The sequence below is a fragment of the Perca fluviatilis genome, chromosome 3 (assembly GCF_010015445.1).
Source record: "Perca fluviatilis chromosome 3, GENO_Pfluv_1.0, whole genome shotgun sequence".
NCBI lineage: Eukaryota > Metazoa > Chordata > Actinopteri > Perciformes > Percidae > Perca > Perca fluviatilis.
The window spans coordinates 18,848,216-18,874,106 of record NC_053114.1 but is presented as its reverse complement, the minus strand read 5'-3'; the positions used below and the strand labels follow the sequence as shown (position 1 = coordinate 18,874,106).

The following is a 25,891-nucleotide window of genomic DNA, read 5'->3' as shown; positions in this document are numbered from 1 at the left end:
AAAAGTATCAGCATTACGGTGTAAAAATAAAAAAAGTAAAAGTCCTGCATTCAAAGAGGCTGGTATACATAAAGACGCAGGGGCTTGGGGGAAGTGGGAATGTGACAGAGAGGCAGAATGAGCAAAAATAAACACAACAGAGGAAGCTGTCGAGACAAAAAATGTGTTAAAGTGCTCATATTATGCTCATCTTCAGGTTCATAATTGTATTTAGAGGTTGTACCAGAATAAAAAAAACACCATATTTTTGTTGTACTGCACATTCCTGCAGCTCCTCTTTTCACCCTGTGTGTTGAGCTCTCTGTTTTAGCTACAGAGTGAGGCATCTCACTTCTATTCCATCTTTGTTGGGAATCGCACATGCGCAGTAGCTAGGTAAGGACTACTAGCCAGTCAGAAGCAGAGTATGAATGAGTGCCACGCTAGCAGCTAGGCGAGCATTATAACGTGTGTTACAAAGTGACGCACGTTCGTCACGGAAGTAAAGGCTGGACTACAACAGAGCTGTTTGGAGCAGTTTGTGAACAGTGTTTTCTGTTGGAGATAGTAAGGCCCTTTGGGGTGGACTTTGGGCTTTTTCACTTTGTAAACCTATTACATGCACAAAAAATATATACAACACAATAAAGGAAAGGGAAAAAGCCAAAAACCATAATATGAGCACTTTAAAGTATAAGCAGCATTTTAATATTGTAGCGGTTCTACGTACAGCAAATTCTAACTATTTATTAGACTGTGGAAGTTTTATCAATTATAAATATTGCATCACATTTTAAGAAAGTGATCATACATTTTGTATATAAAATGTATATTTTGTATCAAAATGTTGCACAGACATCGGTCAACCCACACAGGTGTTTTGACTTATGTTGTTGGGGGTTTACAAACTGTGCTGGATGGACATCTCCCTCACCTTTCTGTTGGCTTTGGTGTACCTATAGTTCTTTTTCACAGCAGACACTTGTCACTTGTTAGTGAAAGCACAGGTGCCACTAATAACATTAACGAAGGCTCGGTTCTATTCAAGTGTCCCAGTAAGTCATGGCAGTGTGACAGTGTGACGGTGAGTCAGCATGCACGACCAGGACCCTGAAACTGAAGCATCTAAATGGAATTATTCATTTTTTGATTCACACCGGTGCTTTTCCTTCTCTGAGATGTCAAAAATACCTATAAGGGTGGGACAGCCTACACTACCTGGTTCATCACTCTTACTACTAGAGGTCTAATCAGCGAGAGTGATTAAAAACACCTATGTGGCCGTGCAGCGCCTTTAATTTGCAGATGTAAGCAAATACAATAATTAGATCTGGAGGAAGTAGCCTCATTAGATCTAAAATGCTTAATTTATAGAATTTAAATGGTCACCAATGTGTCATATTCCAAATAAAGCAGACAAATGATGGATATGTTCAAGTGGAGAAAAATGTAAAGGCATGAAGAATTTCACACTGTCTATTCAAACAACCAACATAATTGTTTGTTTCCCATTAACATCAGTGTCCCTTAGCTCGTTATAAATCATTACTGTATGGTTTATTGTTTGCTGGGATGCAAACGTCGACCATTTTACAATTTGTAGTCCCACTTTTGGCAGCTCGGAGTGAAGCGCATGACAGGTTACTGTCAATCTGTGCTGCCTCAAATTTGCTGCAACAGCAAGTTTACTGCGGGCATGTCTATAAAAAAAAAAAAGAAAAAAAAAAAAAAAAAAAAAAAAAAAAAAAAAAAAACAAACAAAAGAAAAAAAAAAAAAAAAAAAAAAAAAAAAAAAAAAATAAATGGTATATTTAAGTGTTAGTGTTAATATATGGGCTGGGGGTGGGTTTAAAATTTAAAAATAAAAAAAAAAAAAGAAAAAAAAAAAAAAAAGGAAGGAAGAGTGTGTGTTATATTATATTTTGTTTTTTTTTTTTGTTTTAAAAAAAAAAAAAAAAAAAAAAAATTATAATAGGATATTTTTAAAGAAATATGACAGATTTTTTTATTTTATTTTATTTTATTAATTGTGTATTTTTTTATTTATTTTTTTGCTGAGTGATTGCATATTTTGTGGTTTATTTCATTATAAATGTAGCCTGGTTGACACCAGACCCTTCTCAGTTGTAAGTGATACCCCGTTTACACTGGCTATTTTGAAAAATGGAGACATTTCCCTTCATTTGTGCCCTTCGTTTACACGCAAACGGAGAATTAGCCTCTAAAAACGATTCTTTCTAAAACCTCCAGCCAGAGTGGAGATTTTGGAAAACTTTGTTTGCACGTTTGCATGTAAACTGAGACAAACGGAGGTTTAGGCAGCCGAGAGAGAGAGAGAGAAAGAGGAAGCGATTCGTTGCTGGTGTTGCTATTTTCGGGATTCTGATTGGCTAATGTGGGCTTGAGCTTCTCGTTACACTGCCACCTACAGGTCTGGCATGCTCTTGATGGCATTGACGTCATATATACACGGGTACATGTAAACGAACACTTTTCTGAAAACTGACAGCTGTGCACGATGTTATTTTTGAAAACGGAGAGGTTGAAATGTCCGTTTATGAAAATAGCCAGCCACGTGTAAATGTAGCATGAGAGTGGGTCTGGGAAAGCTTCATCCACAGCCCATTTCCAAAGATGCGTCACCAACGGACGCCGCTCAAATGCTTCTGGGCACAATTGGATAGACCCTCAACCAATCAGACCAAAGATCCGGGTGACGTAGCAGCAACAGAGGCATCAGCGGTTGTGATTGGTGATTGTGGGTGAAACCCTAGGCACCAGGAGAAAACCTATACAGAAATATGATTGAACTTTGTTTGTTTGATAAAGCTATAGTGCGTAGTTTCTGTTTCTGTCTAGGAATTCTAAGTAATGACAACAAAACTGTTGGCGCGTCCACATGATACAAGCCTTCCGTGATCGTGCACAGCCCCCACCCCTCCTCCTCCACGCAGTTGCTAGTAGCCAAGGAGGACACGGAGGATTAATAAAACATGATGGACTCTTCAGAAGAGGTAATTATCGTCACTCGAGTTTCTGCGCAGGAAAGTCGACGGACGCCACAATCTTCTGAACATAAGCCATACTGAGAAATACAGAGAGAGTTGTGTGGAGCTGTTAGTCTTAATTAGTTTTGTATCAACTCATTTGGCAATGGCTTGAATGTAACGGACGTTTGTTAATTTCAAAAAAGTTACGCACTAAAGCTTTAATTGATTGAAGTAGATCATTTGGAGTATCCAATAACTTAAAGTGCATATCTTTGGATTTTAGATTGTGGGAAGGAACCTGAGGACCAGGATTCTTCGTCTTCTTATTATCCGTCTTCTCTTTCTTTTCGTTCTCAGCCTTCTCCTCCTTTGCTTTGTTTTTCATTTCTGCCTCCTCTTGTCCTATCTCTTTCATCTCCTCCTATTTTTCTTTCTTATTCATCTCCTTATACATTTTGCTTTTCATTTTCTGCAACTCTGTCTATCTTGCATCGATGTTCTTCTTGCGGACCATGAAATCTCTCCTCTTCTTCTCCATTTTTAGACAGAGTTCCTCCAGTTTCTTCTTCTCCTTCTCCAACTTTTTTACTTTTGTCTCCCAGCTCTGTTGTTTCTTGGCCAGCTCCTTGTTCTTGTTCTTCATCTGTTTTTCTTTCGTCTCCATCTGTTTTTCTTCCGTCTACCATCTCTGCTCTTTCTCGGCCAGATCTTTCCTTAACTTCTCCTCCAGAACGTTGTATATATCGCCTGCCAAGCTTTCTGATTCTGGATGAATGCAGCTTCTTTCCTCAAGAGCTCTGTGACTTCTGTGTTCTCTTTGTCCAACAATGTTGCCATGATTCCTAACTCCTGGCCGTTCATGGACGCTGGACGCACCAGCACTGAAAGACATTTGAGACGTTTTTTGAGCTGACTTATTTCTAGTTGGTTTCCTTTCTAGGGGCAATAGATGTCCTGCCGAGCACCATGAGGGGCATTCTGACGAGGTGGTGGACGGCCCTGAGGACCTCCAACAAATCTTTTCCCATTTCTTGGGTTGTTTCTTCTATCCATGGCACTGTATAGCAGACCTTGGTTGTCTGTACTAAAGACTGAGACTGACACTGACTTAGGTTTTGAGATGTCGCTGTTCATAACGTTGAGTTGGTTTATCAAAGATGCTAGCGAAAGCAACACAGTACATAAAATAGGCACAGCAGAAATGTCAGAATAGGTCGAAACGTTACAGTTATGGCTGAAAATTACAACAAAGACGTGAAGAAATTTGCTAATTTCACATATCTCCGCAATTCAAATCAACGGGCAGTTGTCTACCCGACAAAGTCATTCACAGACACAGAAATGTACAGTATGTCATCCAACATAGTGACATTACAAACTATATATTATGTATTTGAGGTTAAATTGGTCTCCCCGTTATGACCTCTTATGAACAAACTGTTACAAAACTACAAATCCAATGAGGTCTTTAAAAAAAAAAACAGAATAGGATAATTTTCTAGAGTGGACTTTTTAAAGATGTTATTGGTTCAAAAATCGTTTTTAAAAGCAGTTCTCATAAAATTATGAAAAGTCATGAAGTATTAAGGTGATTAAATAATGTTAAGTATGTTCTTTTGATTAAATGCTGATTACAAGTTAATTAGTGAAGCCAGACACATTAGTTTCCAGATGACACTGACCAATTAAATCCTATAGACTTTTTGTCATATAGTGGACATTTCATTATTAATTAGGCCTACCTTAATTTCATACATTGAAGTTGAGCTGGTTGTCTGCTCTTATGAGCAAATTATATCCATAGATCAACTATTGTGTACAGTTCTGAACCCCCATTGATCCAGGTTGTCATCATGTACAAAGGTTTGATAATGAAAAAGATAATGAACATTTGTCTTATACATTAAGTCCAGTGTTACCGGATCACCCACACGATCAAATATCAGAGTCTGAATGAACTCAGATCTTGTTATAAAACGCTGGTCTGTCAGTGTGTCCTGTCACGATGAGAAACTTGTAGATTTTGACTTGATTTAGATTTTCCTGACCGCTCCCTGTCCACACACATCCACATCTCCGGGTTTTACCTCAGTCTCTCATCCTCTCAGCCTGCACGCTGTTCAGGCCACAGAGACAGGCTGCATCAATTCCCGGAAAAGTAACCGCAATAAGACCGGAAAAGCGAGGACAGACCTAAAAAAATAAAAGCTTAATGTGTGCAGACTGAGAATGAAACAATATGTGTCTATTACAAAGACGGTCTTTTTCAAGATATTCTGTATGTTGTTGTGTTATGTTTCATCAACGCCTATGTTTTCTGTATTTTCTATCAACTTTTCAGCCCTCCCCAGTCTCCTCCATCATTGTTTATAATTCTACTTGACTCGTCTTCTTATTTTGAAAGATTTAAACGGTGTTTCCTTTTCAATCTGGCTGGTTTGACGCTGCACGTAGGCAACCCATGATTGCAGACTCAACACGCATCCTCACACCACTGACCTGGGCTTAGCTGTGTCCTGCATGTGTGTGCATGTGTGTGTGTGCGTGCGTGCGTGAGCGGGAGTGTGAGTGATCCCCAGAAACCAGCAGCAGGATGGAGGATCTCAAGGAGAATCTGGGAACTTTGGATTGACGCCCGGGGATAACGCACGGTCGGCCTGAACCTCATCGGGTTTCTCTTGGATTTATATATTTGGATGTTGTCTGTTTCCCCCTTTTCCCTTTTTCTTCTAGGCACTGGGGATTTACACTTGGCTTACAACTATTATTTTTGGCGTGCAAAATGCCATTCGCCAAAAGGATTGTGGAGCCGCAGCTTCTGTGCAGGCACCAGATCCCCAACGATGAAGCTCTGCTTTTCGAGGACCTGTGTGCCATCAGTAACGTGGTTCTGTCCCGGACCTTGCGACAGCTGTCCGACCTGGCCCGGCACGCCTGCTCCTTATTTCAGGAGCTGGAAAACGACATCATTAGCACCAACCAGCGGGTCTGGGTCCTCCAGAACAAAATAGGCCAGATACAGCAGACTGCCAGTGCCCTAGACCCTAAAAAGGAGGCAGTGCGTAAGTAGACCACCAAGTATAGGCTATTTGAAGAAAAAGAAAAAAATCAGCTCATGATTTACACCTAAAAAATGTGTGATTTTATTCATTCATATCTTACATGTGTGCCTTTATGCTTCGAAGGGCGCCCACCTCAAAATATTTTTACCCAGCTGCACGCACGCCCGCTGCGGCCGCGCTCTCATCCCCCCCACCCCCCCATTGAAATGTGTCACACGGTTGCGTTTGCACATTTGACCATCCAGTAAGATCGAGATGCATTTTCACAGCGTAGGATGTGTTGACTGCTCATTCATTTGGCGGTCCAGACGCGGATGCGTGTGTTTGTCGACGATGAGGGGATCGGGGGGGGGAGGGGGGTCGGCGTGTGTGTGTGTGTGTGTGTGTGTGTGTGTGTGTGTGTGTGTGTGTGTGTGTGTGTGTGTGTGTGTGTGTGTGTGTGTGTGAGTGTGTGTGTGTGTGTGTGTGTGTTCACAGGCAAGCAGCGCGGAACGGAGCGGAGGGGCGTGTGTTGCCGCTGCATTGGCTCAGCATCGCAGTCTCGTTACTGCGGGTTGCGCACACCTGAAGCATGTTCTGGCGGTGTTTGGGGGGACAAAAAAAGCCTCGTTCAGTCAGGATGTAAATACATGAAGTTCAGAGTCTAGAATCTGTTAAAAGGGTTTTGAGGTGTGTGTGTGTGTGTGTGTGTGTGTGTTGGGGTTTTCAGAGGCGACTCCCCGTGCGCTAAACCCACCCTTTCCACATGCAGGCACCAACACGGCATCAATAATGAACCCAGATGTTCATGTTGCAGGGTAAACATGAACTGTTCATGACTAGATATTCAGGTTTTCAGCTGTTGATGGATCACATATAGCCTTAAAAAAGCCTGATTGGCATCAATGAGAGACTCTGCAATTCAATGTAACAGCGTGTTCTGTACAGCAGCTTATTTATGTCCTCTGCAGTCCCTTCAGTAAGCTATAAGGCTTTTGATTTTAGACGATCCGTTCATTGGTTTGACTCCAATTCTGTGCAGTGGGATTCATCACTGTAGGTTATCATAATCTGGGACAACCAAAGAGCATTTTGGGGCCTAAAGCTACTGTAGGCTCATGAACTCCTTCTTTAGATTTACCCCCTTCCACCAACTCCTAACCACACACACACACACACACACACACACACACACACACACACACACACACACACACACACACATCAGAGCATATGTGTCAGTGAGTATGTCTTTATTACATAAAACAGTCTTATTGTGTTGATCTGTTTACTGTTGTTTGGTGTGGATCTGGATGAATGAGGCTCTGATGTTGAAGAAGACTATACGTGGTCTCATGGAATTAAATTAAAAGGGACAGACATTTGAATTTCAATGCTGAAGTTCTTGTACAGTACAACACTACCAAAAGTCTCAAACACACAACACTACACTCACATCTCTCTATTCTAAACTCCTTAAACCTGCTAGCAACGCTAAACTCAGAAACCTGTCTGTCTGTTTCACCTGTTGTGCTCTGAAATATTGATTTGTTGAGTGGATTGTGCTTCTGTATCCCTGAGCCAGCCAAGACATACACGATAAGTATTACTTAGCACATGCTTTTCCAAGAGTTTTGTGACTCTCAAAACCAAGAATGCCACGCAGCTCATGCAATCAATTTAGAGTCCTTTTGATTGAGCGCTTTACTCTAGACCAGTGGTTCTCAAACTGGGAGTTAGGACCCTTAGAGCGTGTGAGATAATTTTAGTGGGTTTCCCAGATAGGAAATTAGAAAATAAAATACATTTCTTATACATAAAATGATGTCTATTCTTCAGAATTTTTCTCTACTTGTTACTTCTTTTTTTATGAAATGCTGCAGTGTTTCCCCTTCAGGCCTCTAAATATTATTCCATTGGCACAATCAAAATTTAAAAAGATTACCCTTTACACTACAATTTTGGGCAAAAATTGACAAACCTTGAGAGACATTTGTCAGTCAAAAAAGTGGTCTTAGATCATACCATTATACACGTCAACTATTGGCCAATTTAAAGCTTGGTTGACCCAAAAGTTAACCCAAAACCCGGGCAGTGTCAGAAATTAGAACTCACAATGTGACCGCTGCTATGACAGAAATCTACAAACACACCAATCAGAATAAAGCTTAAAATGATGCAGAACACACCGGCGAACTAGAATAATGCTACTGCTAAACATTTACCATAAACTCCCTTTGAAAAACAGCAATTATGCAATATGTTGCCCTCTTCTGCCTTACTGCAACTGGCTTAACAATCTCCCCCCTCTACCACTTTGGAGTTTTTTGATGCATAGAGCGCTATATGGCATTTTTTTTTCTTCTATTCCATCATTCCATCACACAATCCAACATTTCTCCAAATTGTAAAGTCTTACACAGATTGTGACCGAGACTTTATATATTAGATTCATCTCACACAGTGTTATAGCCTATCCTGGACACAGTCTACACCTTCATAGAGATGCTGCCATTGTTTAGATGTGTCGTGTTTTACAGTGAATCTTGACACTTCAACATGGCAAGTTGGCAAGTCAACATATTGGATCTTTATTCATCCTTCATCTCTATTGTGGTCATTAGATATTTCATTCAACATATTTTGGAGTAAAAATGAGATAACTGAGAAAATACTCTTTGACTGTCTGTGTGCAGGCAGAGTTTGAGTCCTCTGTAGATCAATGCTCATACTTGGATGCCCACCAAAGTTTTGCTATTTTTATTCCGTTTTCAAAAAGGGCTATTATCTTCCCTCTTCCTCTCAAATGGCAGCAATAACCCCGAGGAGCTGAATATCTTTGCGTGTACACACAGACTGATATTGAATGTCAGTGACAACAGAGTTTCCTCACTTCACTGTAGAGTGTACGAAGATTCAAGGCAGTCAATATGTTGCTAACTTGGAATGATCCTGATCGTGGCAGTGTTCAGATCGTGTTAAGACAGTTTGTGTCTGTCACATTCATGGAAAACAATGTGTTGTGTAGGACACATATACTGTATCAATTTATCAAAAGTGGTTTAAACAGTCTAATAGTCCTCTTTTGACATGTGGCGGTAACTATCAAAAAGTCAACTATAGTACAACTTTCTGCTTTTTTCTCATGATTTGTTTTAAACATTTCCTGCTCTGTAATTTTACTATGTCTGTATTGAATGACAATGAATGAAATGCTGATATAAGTCCCAAACTGTATTTCAGCCGTGAAGAGAAATACAGTATATATAATCATCGTTTATTTTAGGACATTTTGGACCTAATACTTAGGGGTAAACCAAACAACTAAGCAGTTAATGGAGAGTCGGGTGATGTCATTCTTATCTGTGATGAAACCACACACACACCAGTCCAACTGAGACAAGGGTAAAATGTGAGTTAGTTTAGGTGCTAACCATCCAAATTAGATACTATGACTGAGGTCTCTCTTCGTTAAACGTTGCACCTGAAGACCCTAAAAAGACAACATCAAACATACTGTATATGGCAGAGATATGAACAAAAACAAATTAGACAACCCATTTCATAAAAATTTAAACTATGTCTATGGATAAATACAGCTGGGTCATGTATCATGCGTATAAATACAATATAATGTCTGAAAAGAAAGCAGCCAAACACAGTAAAAACATACTGTACATGGAGACACAGTAATGATATACAAGATATATTGAAACCATAAGCAGGTATAACAAACTGTAGCAAAAAAAGAGTACAATAAACAAATTAAAATTATTCTCTGGATTATGTTATTGCAGTTGTGACGACCCTGCTGTGTCACAGAATTTTGTCAAGTAAAAGCATCAGTCTAAGAAAAATAAGGGCTGGTTTTAAAGAGAACTTTTCCATCTTTTGTGCCCTGAATTGAGCCCTCCTTCCTGGCTGTATGCTCACCCACAATGACTTCAAATCTTTAATGCTCCACAAATCTAGATGTTTTACATTAACAATGACTCAAATGACTATGTGTAATTTGAGGGGGGGTCGCTCACAGCTTGCATAAACCCACAGATAATTATCAGACCAGCTCTAAGCAGCTTTTTTAGCCTTTTAGCTCACTGTTTCAATTCTACTGTCTGAAGAAATGACTGCATGGTTAAGTCTTACTGCTGTCAATCAATTTCCAGCAGCAGCAGCAAAATGCTCTGATAAATCCCCTCTGTATACAAGTTGTTGGTCAAACGTGACTACTCATATGGGGCCAATAAAACCAACAGCTGTTTGTTTTGTGTGCGTCCTCCAGACAGCGGTCAAAACTTTTAATCTTACTGCTGGTCTTGGTATCATGAAAGCGGATGTAAGGTTTGTTCAGACTGAACAGGAAGCATATTTTAGCCCTGTGCTACTCACCCAAGTCCACGTTTATTTGTTCCAAACAGCCAATATACAGATTGTACAGACATTAGCCAGCAACTTCTGATATGCTGCAGTCACTGGACCCAGCTGTTAATCAGCTCCAAAAAGCCATCTTCTCCTTAAAACCAGAGAGACTTGTTTGATATTTCTTTATGTGTTACTGTAAGTACACAAGTCACAGAGGTGATGCTCATGACTTTACCTCTAGCGCCACCATAAGGGGGACATTATTGTTTTTTATTCATACATTCATGTCCCCCATAGTCTGGCTATCACCCGACCAAGCTCAATCTTTAAGATTGAACATTAGTCTGGGGAGTCTGCTCTGTATTTTCTACTGCACAAGAGGCGTGATCAACGGGCATAGTTCAAATGACTCTGTACGCAATTGGATAGTCCTTCAACCAATCAGCGCGACCAACGGTGACACGACCGCAACAACGGGGTTTGAGCTGAGCTCCATTCTTTTGGCCACCAGCAGGGCTAGCTGGTAAATGAGGCTTTTACCGAAGCCGGTCGGTAGTAAGGCAAACACATCCTTCTTTTGTAGGAATTGTTCCAGGGCAAATTTCTGTTCTGTTTTCAGCAAAAACTTGCCTTTGAAATCTTTTAAAACAGCAGCGACAGCGGTATTAACGGGTTGCTGCCATGGATGTATTAAGTTGCGCTTCGGTGGCCGCCATGTTGAATATAAACAAAAAGCTGCTTGCCGTCGCTTCTCTATCGTCATCGCGTTAAACCCGCCAATAATATATATGGATAAGCCAGTTTGTGATTGGTCCCCGAAGATTTGTAACGGAAGCAGGATAGATAAATGTACAGGTTTCCAGCCTGAGCTGCAGGGTGAAATCAAATCGCCGGCAGATCGGGCTGGGTTTACCCAGCCTACCCCAGAATTGTACAAACTTTTGAACCGCACCTAGCATCATTATCAGGTCAAATTTTCAAAACTAATGACTGTCCCATCAGCTTTGGCAGTGTTTAAATTAGCAAATGGTATTTCACACCTATCGTTCGTTTGCTCTGGTCCGAATCAGTTAATGAGTTTTGTAAACATGGAGCATTTTCCCCTTGATTCGTTTTCGTTTTACCCTCAGACACATCCAACCGTACCAAAATGCAACACTACCAGCGCTTATTGGTCAGATGTGTCTGGGGCGGGAGCAAGAAAATAAATACAGGAAGAAGATCCTGTATTCTGGACTAGTGCATATTTCTTGCATCTCCATGGTCAAACCAGTTTTAGTTTTAGTGCAACCATTTTATTTAACTCAATGACAGAAGTTTTACGTAGCAACCATTAGTTTTAGCAAGTGGTTATTTATTGTTATCATTAATGATGAATGTAAAAATATTGGTCTGTAGCGAATATATTGTACTGGCAACACTTTTTTTTCCTGGTATGCCATTAAAGCAAATTTGACTTTGAATTTGAGAGAGTATGGCCTGTGGCAGCGGGGGACTGCTCCATCTTGCTAGTCTGCATAGTAACAGGAGAGAGAGAGTGAAGCCTGCTTTAACCTTTCAGCTGAGTCAATCTCTCTCTCTCTCTCTTGCTGGATCATATTGTTGAAACAGTTTGTTATGGACAAAATGAGAAGGATAGAGAGAGAGACCTAACAGCACCGTGTGTGAGCTTTAGTGGTCTGGAAGTAAATGTGTTTAGTTTCTGTCTCTCACTCGCAGACACACAAAAACCTCTACAGTAAAAGCAGAGATAGAGACATATTTACCAACGTCATGTTGTGCAACTGGCCGACAGCCTTAATCTGTTCAGTGTGTGGTTTAGGGATCTGATTTCAACCACACGAGGCAGGTTAGAATACACTCTGCTCTGTCCAGGCACGCCTTGTCTGTCTCAAACCTAACCACACAACACACACACACACACACACACACACACACACACACACACACACACACACACACACACACACACACACACACACACACACACACACACACAAGGAGCATCAATTCAGATGTTTTCCAAATCCTATACTGTATGTGTGATAATTTATGTGGCTTCTTTAGTGTCTCTTTCTCCATCTGTGTCCCTCCATCTTTGCATATCTGTGTCCATTCTCCTCCTCCTCCTCTCCATCCATACCTCTTCCCTCACTGCCCTACTTTCCATGTCATCATCAGCATGGAGAGACTTCTGCCTCTTGACAGCATATTTAATGTTTAATGCACTTTGATTTCCACCCAGACACATACAAGCCTGAGAGGAGAGGAGAGGAGAGGAGAGGAGAGGAGAGGAGAGGAGAGGAGAGGAGAGGAGAGGAGAGGAGAGGAGAGGAGAGAGTTAATAATGGAGTGAAAAGGTGAGAGAAAAGATAAAGACAGAAAGTACAGCTAAGCCTATGGATTTGGACAGTGACCAAACTATTGGACAAATTGAAATGTTGACCTGATGGTGGCGCTAGAAAAACTACAGGTTACAAATTACAAACTACAGGGGATGGACAGCCACAGACCGCGGATGTATAATCTCCCACTTACTTGAAAGAAAATTGCTCGTCCAGTGAATGAGCCAAAAATGTTTTCCCATTAACAGATTTGCTTCTATGTTGCGCGGCCGACTGCACATGCACATGAGTGTTTCTCCATGGCCCTGCCCAATGGGCCCATAGACTTCACATTGGGATGATTTCATGCACACAAAAAAAGATGTCTCTGCCCTGAATTTTTTTTTACAAATATAATGTCCTCAAGGTTTAGAGACGTCTCTTTTATAATGTTGGCCAAATGCTTTTTTGGAGGATGGGTATTTTTTTGTTATACCGCGAGTGATCAATAGGACAAATTGGCAGAAAGGCTGAGTGACGGTGCTCTATCCAACTTTCTTAATACATCCATACCACAGACACTCAGCCATGGCCCAACAGGGAATTACAGTTTACTGTTTGCCATGTTGACCTTTGATTCTTACCAATGGTGGGCCTAAAACATAACGCTCAAAAAGGTGAGAGCATGATTATTTTGTGCAACTTTAAGGGCAATATGCCCATTACATTTAGAGATATTATGTTCTATATTTTGGCATGAGGATGAGGTTTAAGAAAAAAACATTTATAGAGGATACAAGCCCTTAGGAACAGCATTTATCTGTGGATCAACTTTGATAAAGTGGCCAACTTCTAAACTGCAGGGTCATGTGATGTGCACATTCAAAACATGCTCTTGAAGTGTTCACAATTAGAACCATTAAGCCAAATATATATCTAAAAGAGACCATTCATTCATGTGGGCAGTCAGCCAATCAGTGCCAACGAAAAACACTGATCTGTTTGTGCAATGGGTTAGCAGCTAAATGAACAGGCCACTTAATTTAATGTTTAATGTATTCATGGGAGAATTCAAGTGAAAATGGCTCATCCTCCGGTGAGAATGAATGTCCTCAATTCATCCTCATGTCCTCATTAGTTTTGATAATTTTGTGTACAAGGGGAAATATTCAGACGAAACACCCACACTGACATTTCCATCATCAGTGTATATATGATAGAAGGTCAGTAAAGAGGGTGAAGGAAGAAGTGGAGAGGCTCAGGGAAAAGAAGACTTTAATCATAGATCATATTTTAAATTATTACATTTTGATCAAGAACAATAGAGTTGAGTCTTTCTCCTGTATTGCATCTCTTTTTGTTTGTCTTTGCGTATGACAGAGTAAAAAAGAAAGTAAGAGATCCACACAAACTACCACAACGAAATCAAAACATATGGTCAGCATATGTCCACTTACGTTAACCGCAGAAACATGTGGGCATGACATGTGGGGAGGTCAGCAGAGAGGGTTTGCGATGGCATTGCGTGCGCATGGATGTAAACTTACACTGTAACACACTTTATTATTATGTGCACAAGAAAACAGAGCACCCAGCTGCAGCTCTGCTTGACACACACACACAAACACACACACAAACACACCATTGACATGCTTTCAGATCAGTCTGCCTTCCCACACCAGCAGGTAAACACTCACATACCACCTTACACAAACATAAACACATAAAACACACACACACATGCACGCACACACACACACACACACGCACGCACGCACACACACACACACACACACACACACACACACACACACACACACACACACACACACACACACACACACACACACACACAACCCTGCTGAACTCTGCAAGCCTCTTCTTTCTGTCTCTCATGTTATCATTTGAAATTCCGCTTTAAGTGCCCCTGTCTCTGTCTCTGTCTCTTTCTCTGTTGCTGTTGCAGCCTGCAATAAAACATGCATGCAGAACCTCTTGGTCTCAACATCACAGCACTCGGCCGGCTGGATGGATGGCTGGATGGATGGCTGGCAAGCTCGCTTTTTGAAGACGATTCCTCGTCTGTGCAAACTGGCCTCTGGCTTTTTCATGTTGTTGTAGTTCTGCTATAGCAGAGCAGTTATGCCAAAAAATAAACAAAACTTGAAGAATCCAAACTGTTTCTTTGGCTAAAATAATCAAGGAGAGAATATTGGCTTTATAAAGCACTGATAGCTGGAACGTGTGTGGTAAAATACACATGTAAACATAGGTAGTAACAAAAAAATGCGTCTCTGTATTCATGTTCTACAGTATGAATACTTTTTAATGCAGGTTAATATTGAGTAATAATAGTTCTATTTTATTGAAACAAGTTCATGGCCCTTTAAGACAGATTGTTGATTTTATGGTGCTTAAGGATCATGTTAAGGTAGTTAGTTGCTTTTACAGAGTGCAGTTTTTCACTGTGTTTTGGACTTTAAGAATATACAGAAAAAGGGCAGCATTGGAATATGTTTTCATTTTTATCAAGTTTATTTTGTATGAGTACATCTACATGCTTTCCTCTACATGAGGAGTTGTGTGTACATAGGATAAGAAACACAAGTCAACTTGTTTACTTTTTTTCAAGTTTACACCTAACGAGTTCAGGATCCTACTAAACTACAAACTATTCCTTTAACCTTTACTCTTTACTTTGGTGAGGTGGAGACATGTTGCAAATTCAAACATGACTTTGTAATAGAGCACCTGATATAACATACAGGGAACTGAAAACACAACACTTCATTGCATGATTATGTTAAGTGTTAGCCTAAATCACATAATCGATATAGATAGTGATGTTAGAAATATAGAATAGAAATGTTCTTTAAAATGAAAGAATCCAACATTACAAACAACCCGTGTACACAACAGATACACAACACATAGACAGTGACAACCTTGTTGCATTAAAGTTCTGTCTCCTAGTTAAACTTGACACTGCAGCTCAGTGTGTTGTGTGTCCTTTGTGTGTGTGTGTGTGTGTGTGTGTGTGGCTGTGGCTGTGGCTGTGTCTGTGTGTATATCCAACATGTCTGTCCATGCATAAATGCCTTTCTGATGTGTGTGTGCACACATTTGTGTGTCAGCCTCTTGTGACATGCTAAACTGAACTGTCCTGAACTGCTGTCATCTGTGTCTGGAGACCCCATCATCATCACCATTCCCCCAAAAACTTTTGACAGATGGCTGGGGACCAAAAAAATGCACATACTCAGCAATCTCTCTGGGTCAGTGTTTGTTTTATGTTTTATGTGTGTGTGTGTGTGTGTGTGTGTGTGTGTGTGTGTGTGTGTGTGTGTGTGTGTGTGTGTGTACGAGTGCGTGTGTGTGTGTGTGTGCGCGTGTCTGTCAGTGTCTGCACACTGAGTGGACATCTCTGTTATGTAGTGACTTCAGCATATAGCAGTGTGTTTAGTGCTGTAATTCCATGAGCACCACTGAGTAACCTTTTTCCTTGTCTGAAGCAAAGAAGCTATCAGACTGGTACAGCTGTTGTCGGTTCTTTAGGAAATTTTACATTAACAGATTCACTAATTGTTTGCAACAAGTGACAGTGGAAAGGAAACACGTAGGATGTAGTGTGTAAACAATGTAAATAGCTCCTTTAAAGGTCCCATGGCATGAAAATTTCACTTTATGAGGTTTTTTAATATGCGTTCCCCCAGCCTGCCTATGGTCCCCCAGTGGCTAGAAATGGCGATAGGTGTAAACAGAGCCCTGGGTATTCTGCTCTGCCTTTGGAATCTTGCTCCTTATGAGGTCATGAGGAGCTAGGTTAACTCCCCTTTCTCTGTTTTGCCCGCCCAGAGAATTTGGCCCACCCATGACAGAGAGAGAGAGAGAGACATCATGGCTTTCAAACAAGCAAAGTGGCAGTTGGTCAAGGCCACACCCCCACCCTCCACCCCCTCTCTCCTCCTCATTAGCTACAGACAGAAATGGCACATACTAAGGAAAGCTCATTGTGGGACTGGCTCTAGTGGCTGTAATTCTGCACCAAGGCTGAATTTCGGGAAAGAGACTTCAGATACAGTATTAGGGGACCACTAAGGTCTATATAAAAGCATCCAAAGAGCACCATGTCATGGGACCTTTAATGGCTGCACACTTTTTTTTTTCCATGTTGGCAAACCTAAGTTACCAATTTGAAGTATAGCTTAACGAGAACTGTAGCAAGGCTCCAGCAGTAGTAGTAGTAGTAGAGCTGACAGCAGAAAATTAATCTGCAACTATTTTGGTAATCAAATATTTATTTTAAGTCAGTTTTATCATTGTAAACGGAACATCTTTGGGCTTTGAAGATCTTGGTCTCTATGAACTTGTGCTGGGAATTTGCTGACATTTTATACGTTAATATCAAGAGTTACACATGTACCTACGGTTCTATGAATTATAGGTGACTGTCAGATATTATATCTAGGCTTTAAAAGAAAAGAAAAATAGAGAAACAGTGGAGGTGGGGTTGTCAGCAACCATTGGGTACTGGGGTTCAGGATGCTGAGAGCGTGTTCGACCTAAAATGGGGTGTTATGTTCCTTTTTAACTCTTAATAAATAAGGATTACAAACCTATTTAGATGGACTGTGTGTACACAAAGTAACAATTTGTTGTTGGTTTGGCTTTAAACTCTAACTCCATATAGCAGAAAGATGATACATCATGTTTGAATTGAGGTTTATTTACAGTATTTCTAAGGGCCAAACAGTTACAGTAGACAGATACTCACATTTATTTCTCTCTATCCCTCATTCCTTCACTCACTCAGTGGTTTCCTATCAGCATTACAAGAAAGTCCCACGCAGGGGCTCTAGCAGACGGATGTTTTTGTACTACGCAGGGGTGCTGTTGGCAAAGAGTAGTTATGTTAACACAGACAGAGATGAGAGAGAGATGCAGAAGAGACTGAAGAAAATAAGAATGGGTGGGAAAGTGGAGTTAATGATGAGTGCGCACAAAACAACATAAGGCGCACTCATTTCACATAGCACACTCATTTCACAAAGATTTTATGATCAGAATTTTTTTGTCACTTTTAACCACTCCTTCAATTTAAGCCTTTTCTTTATGCCAGATTAGTCACATTCACATATAGTGGAACCTGGAATGACCAGGACTGTCGGTTGTTGTAGCCTGGTATTAGCAGATGACAAAAATAGGATGGGAAGCCAATTATATTAACAATGTTGTGACCATGTGCTTGAGCAGGGTTCAGAATACGGACAGCAGAGATTATGAGTATCTACTGGGCATGGACGGTTGAGATGATCTTGATGGACTTAGTAAACTATCAGCACAAGATGGAAACAGATGAAGTCAAAAGAAAAAAGCTTAGGAGATGTTGTCTGCTGCTTGTTTTAAGGACTGAGCTTAAGGAGTCTTAAGGAGTTCCTAAGAAACAGATTGTCTTTGTAAGAACCTTAGAATGCTGTAAAGAAGAGCCAACCTAATTGGACTACTAGCAAAAAGTCAACATGCTCACCATACTGTGTAGGCATGTGTGTGTGTGTGTGTGTGTGTGTGTGTGTGTGTGTGTGTGTGTGTGTGTGTGTGTGTGTGTGTGTGTGTGTGTGTGTGTGTGTGTGTGTGTGTGTGTGTGTGAGAGAGAAAGAGTGCTGCAGTACAGTTTTTCAACCACATTAAACTATGTGAACACACATTGTAGATTAAACCACATTTGTAACACATTTCTTTCCAAATTTGCAACAAATCTGTGCTTGTTAAAGAAACTTGCTATTGGTTAAAATCCACAGCTGATACACAGTGTATTAAGGCGAGGTAAATTAATCCAATTTCACAGCGGGCTGGTGAGAGGTGAGGACAGCAGAGCCAAGGCTGCACTAATTAGCCATATATCTGTCACTACCAATTGTATCAGGGAGCCTACCAAAGCCAACCACTTTCTTCTGCATCAAACACATGCATATGAATATATGCACACACACACACACACACACACACACACAACTGGTTTTTCTTCACAAACAGGCACTCCCTTTTTTTTTAGGAACCTCTGATATCAGGATTTCCATACTTCAGCCCCACAAGCAGTGCACAGTGAGGAGTGACACTGTGAGCATAATAGTGAGTATGTACTGTGTGTAGGCTTTGCATGTGAGTTCTATGAACTGTGTCTGGCTTGATGAGTGTGCTAATGTACCTCTGGATGACAGGCCAGAGACGTGTTAGCTAAACGCTGCAGGCAACCACAGCTGTTAGGAGAGGAGAGGAGAGTATATAAGAGGGAAAAATGATAGACTGAAAGAAATTGTTGAGCTGTACAGTAACAAGACGATTAGTCTACAGACATGCTAGCAGCTCTGTGGGGTTGTATTTGGGCACAGTGGTGCTTTGAGCTTAATGCTAGCAGGTATACTGTTTACCATGTTCACCATCTTAGTTTAGTATGGCGTTATATATGTGTCACATTCCTGAGCGAGTGATTGTATGTTTTGAGCGCAGATAACTATATTTTGCAAGCACACTACATTGCATTTTGAACAGAAATTTACACTCGCAAAAAATTATTTAGTTTGAGTAAACAAAAACCTATTTCGGGCACAATAAATGTAAGCTGCTGCGCTCCGGTCACGTCTCCCTCGCTCTCAACCTCTTCTCTCTGCGCGCTCAACCCTAGACACGCTCGCTCAGATTTTCACAGCGTTACAAGTGTGCCACAAAACCAACCAATCGCAGAATCAATAGGTCAATTCTGATTGGCTGTTCGTCTCCAATTAGATTGCAATATCAGGAAACAAAAATCTAGGAGGAACCGTCTTTTTCAGTCAACACTTGTTGGTACGGCAAATACCGTCTACAGTGGAGCTGTTTGACTAATGTTACTGGATTAAAACACATTTCGGTCAGTATTTTGTATTATTGACATAGCTATATTACAGAAATGTCTTAATATTTGTGTGTACTATAATGCCGTTATATTGTTTGACTCATATCTCCTTGTGTGACTAACGTTAGTTTGACTCATCCTTCACAAGCAATCTAGCTAGCTCACACACAGCAGCCGACATGTCATCTGAACAGGCCTCGCAGCACTGTAACTAGCTAAGTTAGGTCTGAACAGCAGTAGGCCTGTCACACTATAGCCACATGTAAGTAGTTTTTAATACTTTGGTTACATTACCGTATTTTATTAACCTGAATTATGTTGCTATATTAGCTTGCGAATGAGCTATCCGTTGCTAATGCTAATGTATCTCAAAAAGCAGAAACGTTAGCTAGCTAACTACTGCCAAGATATGATTTTACGAGAGACCAGAGAGGTGTTATAAGACTCGTCAAGTGTTGTCATCTGTCTTAAAATGAAATCATATCTTGGCAGTAATGTTCGTTAGCTACTGCTTTTTGACATAAATAAGCTAGCTAGCTAACGTTAGCAACGGATAGCTACTTTGCAAGTTAATTGAACCAACCTTAAAGAATTAAGGTTAATAAAACACCACATCGATGTAACCAGTATTACAAACTTCTTTTAAGTGGCTGTATTGTGACATTTTAGGTTTGTTCAGATGAATATGTTGGATGCATATACTGTATCCATGCTGGGCTAGCTAATGTTAGATTTCTTGTGAAGGATGATGTTAGTCACACACGGAGATATGTAATTCAAAAAACGGTGTTGTGATTAACACAACTATTAAGGCATGCCTGTAATATACCGGTCGGTCAATAATATAAAATACTGTGGATCAGTGCTTTCCAACCCTTCTGGTCTGAGGTTCCCCCACATCCCTGTCATATTAACTCACATACCCACCCTGTCAATTCCCAATGTGTTCACACTATCCTATTAAAGTGAATATTCTTACATTTTCATGCAATTGAACTATAGACATTTAGGTTGGTTTGGTCAGAAATTCTACTAGCTAGGCCTTTTACTTGAAGTGTGGTTAATGTTTTAAAAGTCATCCATTACTTTTAACTAATCATTTAAACTGTTAGCTAAGTCAGTAGGCCACTTTTAGCTTTTTATTTCTACCATTGATTACTTCGCTATATGTTTAAACATATGTGTTGAGCTGTTTCAGCTGATATATTGTTTTAAATCAATCATAATTAAATTATTTTGATTAGTTAAGCTGCTCCACAATCTTTCCAAGTACCCACTAGCTACAGCAGATATACCCCTTGCTGGGGAATCACTACAGGTGTTGTGTCAAAAACTGTTTCCCTGTAGATATATCTTTCCTGCTACTTGCGATCTAATTGGAGGTGAACAGCCAATCAGAATTGACCTTTTGATACTGTGATTGGTTGGTTTTGTGGCACACTTGTAACGCTGTGAAAATCTGAGCGAGCGTGTCTAGAGTTGAGCACGCAGAGAGAAGAGGTTGAGAGCAAGGGAGACAGGACCGGAGCGCAGCAGCTTTTACCTGCGAGCAGAGAAAGACATGCAAATACATTTATTGTGCACGAAATAGGTTTTTGTTTACTCAAACTAAATAATTTTTTGCGAGTGTTAATTTCTGTTCAAAATGCAATGTAATGTGCTTGCAAAATATAGTTCTCTGCGCTCAAAACATACAATTACTCGCTCAGGAATGTGACACATATATAACGCCATAGTTTAGTAGGCTAACATTTGCTAATTAGCACTAAACACACAAAGTACAGCTGAGGGAATGGTACTAATTTGCAGCTATGAAAAGTTAAGAAATCACTAAAAGTTCATCAACCAATCAAGAGACAGAGTTTGTGGTGTAGCCACGGGTATGCCAGGGTGTGTATGAAACCATAAAATCGGATGCAGAATTAATTTTTTGTTATAGACTTACAAAAATGTTTTGTTCGAAACTTAGGCTATTATGGTTTATTATAATTGTTAATTCAGCGCGTGAGGGGGAGAGAGAAAGCTAAGGAACACGTCCACAGTGCCTAGAGCACCTTGGAAAACGCCTAGGTACAAGCTGATAAATCTGAACAAAACTGTCATCACAAAATAAAGCATTATTTATTTACATTTATTAATCAGAATATTCACAATAATCACTCAAAATCAGCAGGGCGAGCATAGAAACAGCCGGTCATGTCTGTTTGCAGCTCTATCTCTCTCTCTCTTTCTCTCTCTCCTTCACGGGATGCGTGAAGGCGTTCAGGGTGCTCCTGCAAAACCGTAAGGGGCATTGTGCGGAAAATCGCGAGGCACATGAGCGGAAGAAATGCGGGGTGCTAAGCAACACAAAAGCAGCAAGCAAAAATCTTCATTGTCATTGAAAACAATTTGGCTTACAAAAATGCTGTCTATAGATTGTTCCGTTTCAGTACTACGGACAGCTCCATTCCTACACATGCACCACCTAATTTAGCCATAGCCTACTGAACGAGTCTAAAAAAAAATTTGACACAAAAAAGCATGAAATCTCTTGCCAGCATACAGTGCATCTACCAATTTATGTTACGTTGTAACGTTAGAGATAATTAGATGTGGCAAACCCAGTTTTTCTGGCTACACTAATAGTGAGACCGACTGCTTACATCCGAGGTGAGGAGAGGAGGGAAAAAGAGTTGTTTATCCAATATTATACAGTATTAATACTCCAGATACAACATGCGTAAAAAATAATTACAGTATCCTTACAGATTCTACTCCCATTCTATGATCTAGTAATTATCACCACACAGTCGAATAATTACAGTAGCAAGAAATTACAATTAACCAATTGTGTGACTTACTGGGGACTCCCAAGCACTATTATACTATAGTGTGTGTGTGTGTGTGTGTGTGTTTTACCCAGCAGATTACTCCACTGAGGCCAACTCCCTACAGATGACATGTGATAGCAGATTAATAGCCTAACATATTAAAATAACAATCCCTATTATTTCCCCTGTATCAGTGATTAATCAGTTAATATCTCACAGCTGAGGACTCCTCTGCGTCACCTACAGCATAATCTAAAATTAATCACAGTAAATTGGCATATGGTTCATTTTTTTATGTACAGTTGTTTTCCAGTTAAGGGCATTATGTGAGAGGTGCTGTAAACCCTTAATTATTAAGGCAAGTTTATTTGGATAGCACACCTCATACATTTGTAAGACTAGAAATGTGTATCATCCTAATTAAAAAGGCTGTTTGACATATTTATAAAAAAAAGAAAAAAAGAAGAATTCATCAAGTGCTGCACATACAGTGATACTGACAGATTTAACCTAAGTGTCCATGTCAGGGCAAACCAGACCTTTAATCCATGTGTGTTAAAGTGAGTCAGAGCCATATGGTTCTGCAGTGCATCAGAAGCACTGATCCTGAGGATGATACGGCCCCAGCTGAACCTTTGTGCGGTGCATTTACACCATCTGATGTTTATTGTTGCAGTGTGGTCACAGCCCTGATAGCACTGATCCCACACAATCACATCCCTCATTATCACATTTGGTAACCGGCTTATGCATGTTAATGTAGCTTTGGCATTGTCTGCAACGTGCACCGTACTGAGGGAAATTTGAAAACCTTTCAGTATCAAGAAAACAAAAATGATGTCTAGACAAAGTTAGCTCATCTATTCTCCCTTCTGCTGTCTGGAGTCTTGTGTTTCACAAGGTGATATCTCTCACAAGTGGAGGCCAGATGCTTTCTTCTCTGCACACAGATGTATAACAGATACAAATACAGTGTACACTATAGGCATGCAGGTACACCCAATCGCTTGTCAACATACTCAGACAAAAACACACAGATGCACAAATCCATGACCAACACATGGACGTCCCACAGAAACTAGCCCTCCTCTCATCTTCGGGATAAAAGGGGAGATAATGCATTATACATCTTCTCCTCTCTTCAACTGCTCATTATAGTGCACTCAGAACCTCTGCCTAAAAACAGGTCACTTCTAATGAGACAAAGCTTGCTACATAACCCCATTGTTTTTACTCAAGTGTAACTCTGAAATAATTTTTTGGGTGTGTTGTCGCCTTCTTGTCTCATCTTATACAGATGTCGATGATTTGTCAGTCACATTGACCGAGTTTTATTGCAGTTGTTTGCAGCTCATCTTGTTCCCGTGAATTTTCCTTCTGTAGTTTCAGATTATTATTAATGACTGCATCGAACAGTTTTACATTTAATTCAATACACTGAGTTAGTCATTACTTTGCAGATTAAGATTAACAATACAAAATATAATCAATCAATACATTATATTATTATATCAATAAAATGTATTGATCCTCAGGGGGAGATTCACAAGCTACACATCAGTATATGTATATATATAGTATATATCAGTATATACTATACACACTAAAAAATACTGGGCTGAAAATAACCCAAATTGGGTTATTCCCAACCCAGTACCTGGTTCAATATAGGACAGAACACATGCTGGGTTGTTTTGACTTTTTGAACTGGGTTGAAATTTTAACCCAGTATAAGGGGTTGCTTCGCCTAACCAAAGCCTGGGTCATTCTGACACCAATGTTGGGTTAATGCAACTCATTACTGGGTCAGGCCCACCAGCCCAAATATTGGGTTAAATTGACCCCCTTGTTGGGTTGATATTTGACCCATTCATTTAGTTATTCTTTCATCTATGAAATTCCTATATATTCCTATATACAGTGCCTTGCGAAAGTATTCGGCCCCCTTGAACGTTTCGACCTTTTGCCACATTTCAGGCCTCAAACATAAAGATATAAAACTGTAATTTTTTGTGAAGAATCAACAACAAGTGGGTCCCATATATGAAGTGGAACGAAATTCATTGGATATTTCAAACTTTTTTAATAAATAAAAACTGAAAAAGTAGCGTGCAAAATTATTCAGCCCCCCCTTTACTTTCAGTGCAGCAAACTCTCCCAGAAGTTCAGTGAGGATCTCTGAATGATCCAATGTTGACCTAAATGACTAATGATGATAAATAGAATCCAGCTGTGTGTAATCAAGTCTCCGTATAAATGCACCTGCTCTGTGATAGTCTCAGAGGTCCGTGTAAAGCGCAGAGAGCATCATGAAGAACAAGGAACACACCAGGCAGGTCCGAGATACTGTTGTGGAGAAGTTTAAAGCCGGATTTGGATACAAAAAGATTTCCCAAGCTTTAAACATCCCAAGGAGCACTGTGCAAGCGATAATATTGAAATGGAAGGAGTATCAGACCACTACAAATCTACGAAGACCCGGCCATCCCTCTAAACTTTCAGCTCATACAATGAGAAGACTGATCAGAGATGCAGCCAAGAGGCCCATGATCACTCTGGATGAACTGCAGAGATCTACAGCTGAGGTGGGAGACTCTGTCCATAAGGACAACAATCAGTCGGTATACTGCACAAATCTGGCCTTTATGGAAGAGTGGCAAGAAGAAAGCCATTTCTTAAAGATATCCATAAAAGTGTGCGTTTTAAAGTTTGCCAAAAGCCACCTGAGAGACAAACCAAACATGTGGAAGAAGGTGCTGTGGTCAGATGAAACCAAAATCGAACTTTTGGCAACAATGCAAAACGTTATGTTTGGGTAAAAGCAACACAGCTCATCACCCGAAACACACCATCCCCACTGTCAAACATGGTGGTGGCAGCATCATGGTTTGGGCCTGCTTTTCTTCAGCAGGGACAGGGGAAAATGGTTAAAATTGATGGGAAGATGGATGGAGCCAAATACAGGACCATTCTGGAAGAAAACCTGATGGAGTCTGCAAAAGACCTGAGACTGGGACGGAGATTTGTCTTCCAACAAGACAATGATCCAAAACCTAAAGCAAAATCTACAATGGAATGGTTCACAAATAAACATATCCAGGTGTTAGAATGGCCAAGTCAAAGTCCAGACCTGAATCCAATCGAGAATCTGTGGAAAGAACTGAAAACTGCTGTTCACAAACGCTCTCCATCCAACCTCACTGAGCTCGAGCTGTTTTGCAAGGAGGAATGGGCAAAAATGTCAGTCTCCGATGTGCAAAACTGATAGAGACATACCCCAAGCGACTTACAGCTGTAATCGCGGCAAAAGGTGGCGCTACAAAGTTATTAACTTAAGGGGCTGAATAATTTTGCACGCCCAATATTTCAGTTTTTTATTTGTTTAAAAGGTTTGAAATATCCAATAAATTTCGTTCCACTTCATGATTGTGTCCCACTTGTTGTTGATTCTTCACAAAAAATTACAGTTTTATATCTTTATGTTTGAGGC

The 25,891-nt window shown here is 40.3% G+C and overlaps 1 protein-coding gene across 6 annotated transcripts in view; it reads left to right on the top strand.

The window, feature by feature from the left end:
* Window positions 1-5,420: 5,420 nt before the first annotated feature.
* The window catches only part of nhsb (Nance-Horan syndrome b (congenital cataracts and dental anomalies)), a 67,840-nt gene continuing 47,369 nt past the window's right edge, over window positions 5,421-25,891 (top strand). For 4 of the 6 annotated variants that reach the window (XM_039795338.1, XM_039795336.1, XM_039795337.1 and 1 more), the window contains exon 1: window positions 5,422-6,031. In XM_039795338.1, the coding sequence (XP_039651272.1) occupies window positions 5,752-6,031 (280 nt within the window). In that variant the 5' untranslated portion in view covers window positions 5,422-5,751. Of the gene's footprint in view, window positions 6,032-25,891 lie in introns of all 6 variants that reach the window. The other 2 variants (XM_039795340.1, XM_039795335.1) reach the window with 2 other exon arrangements.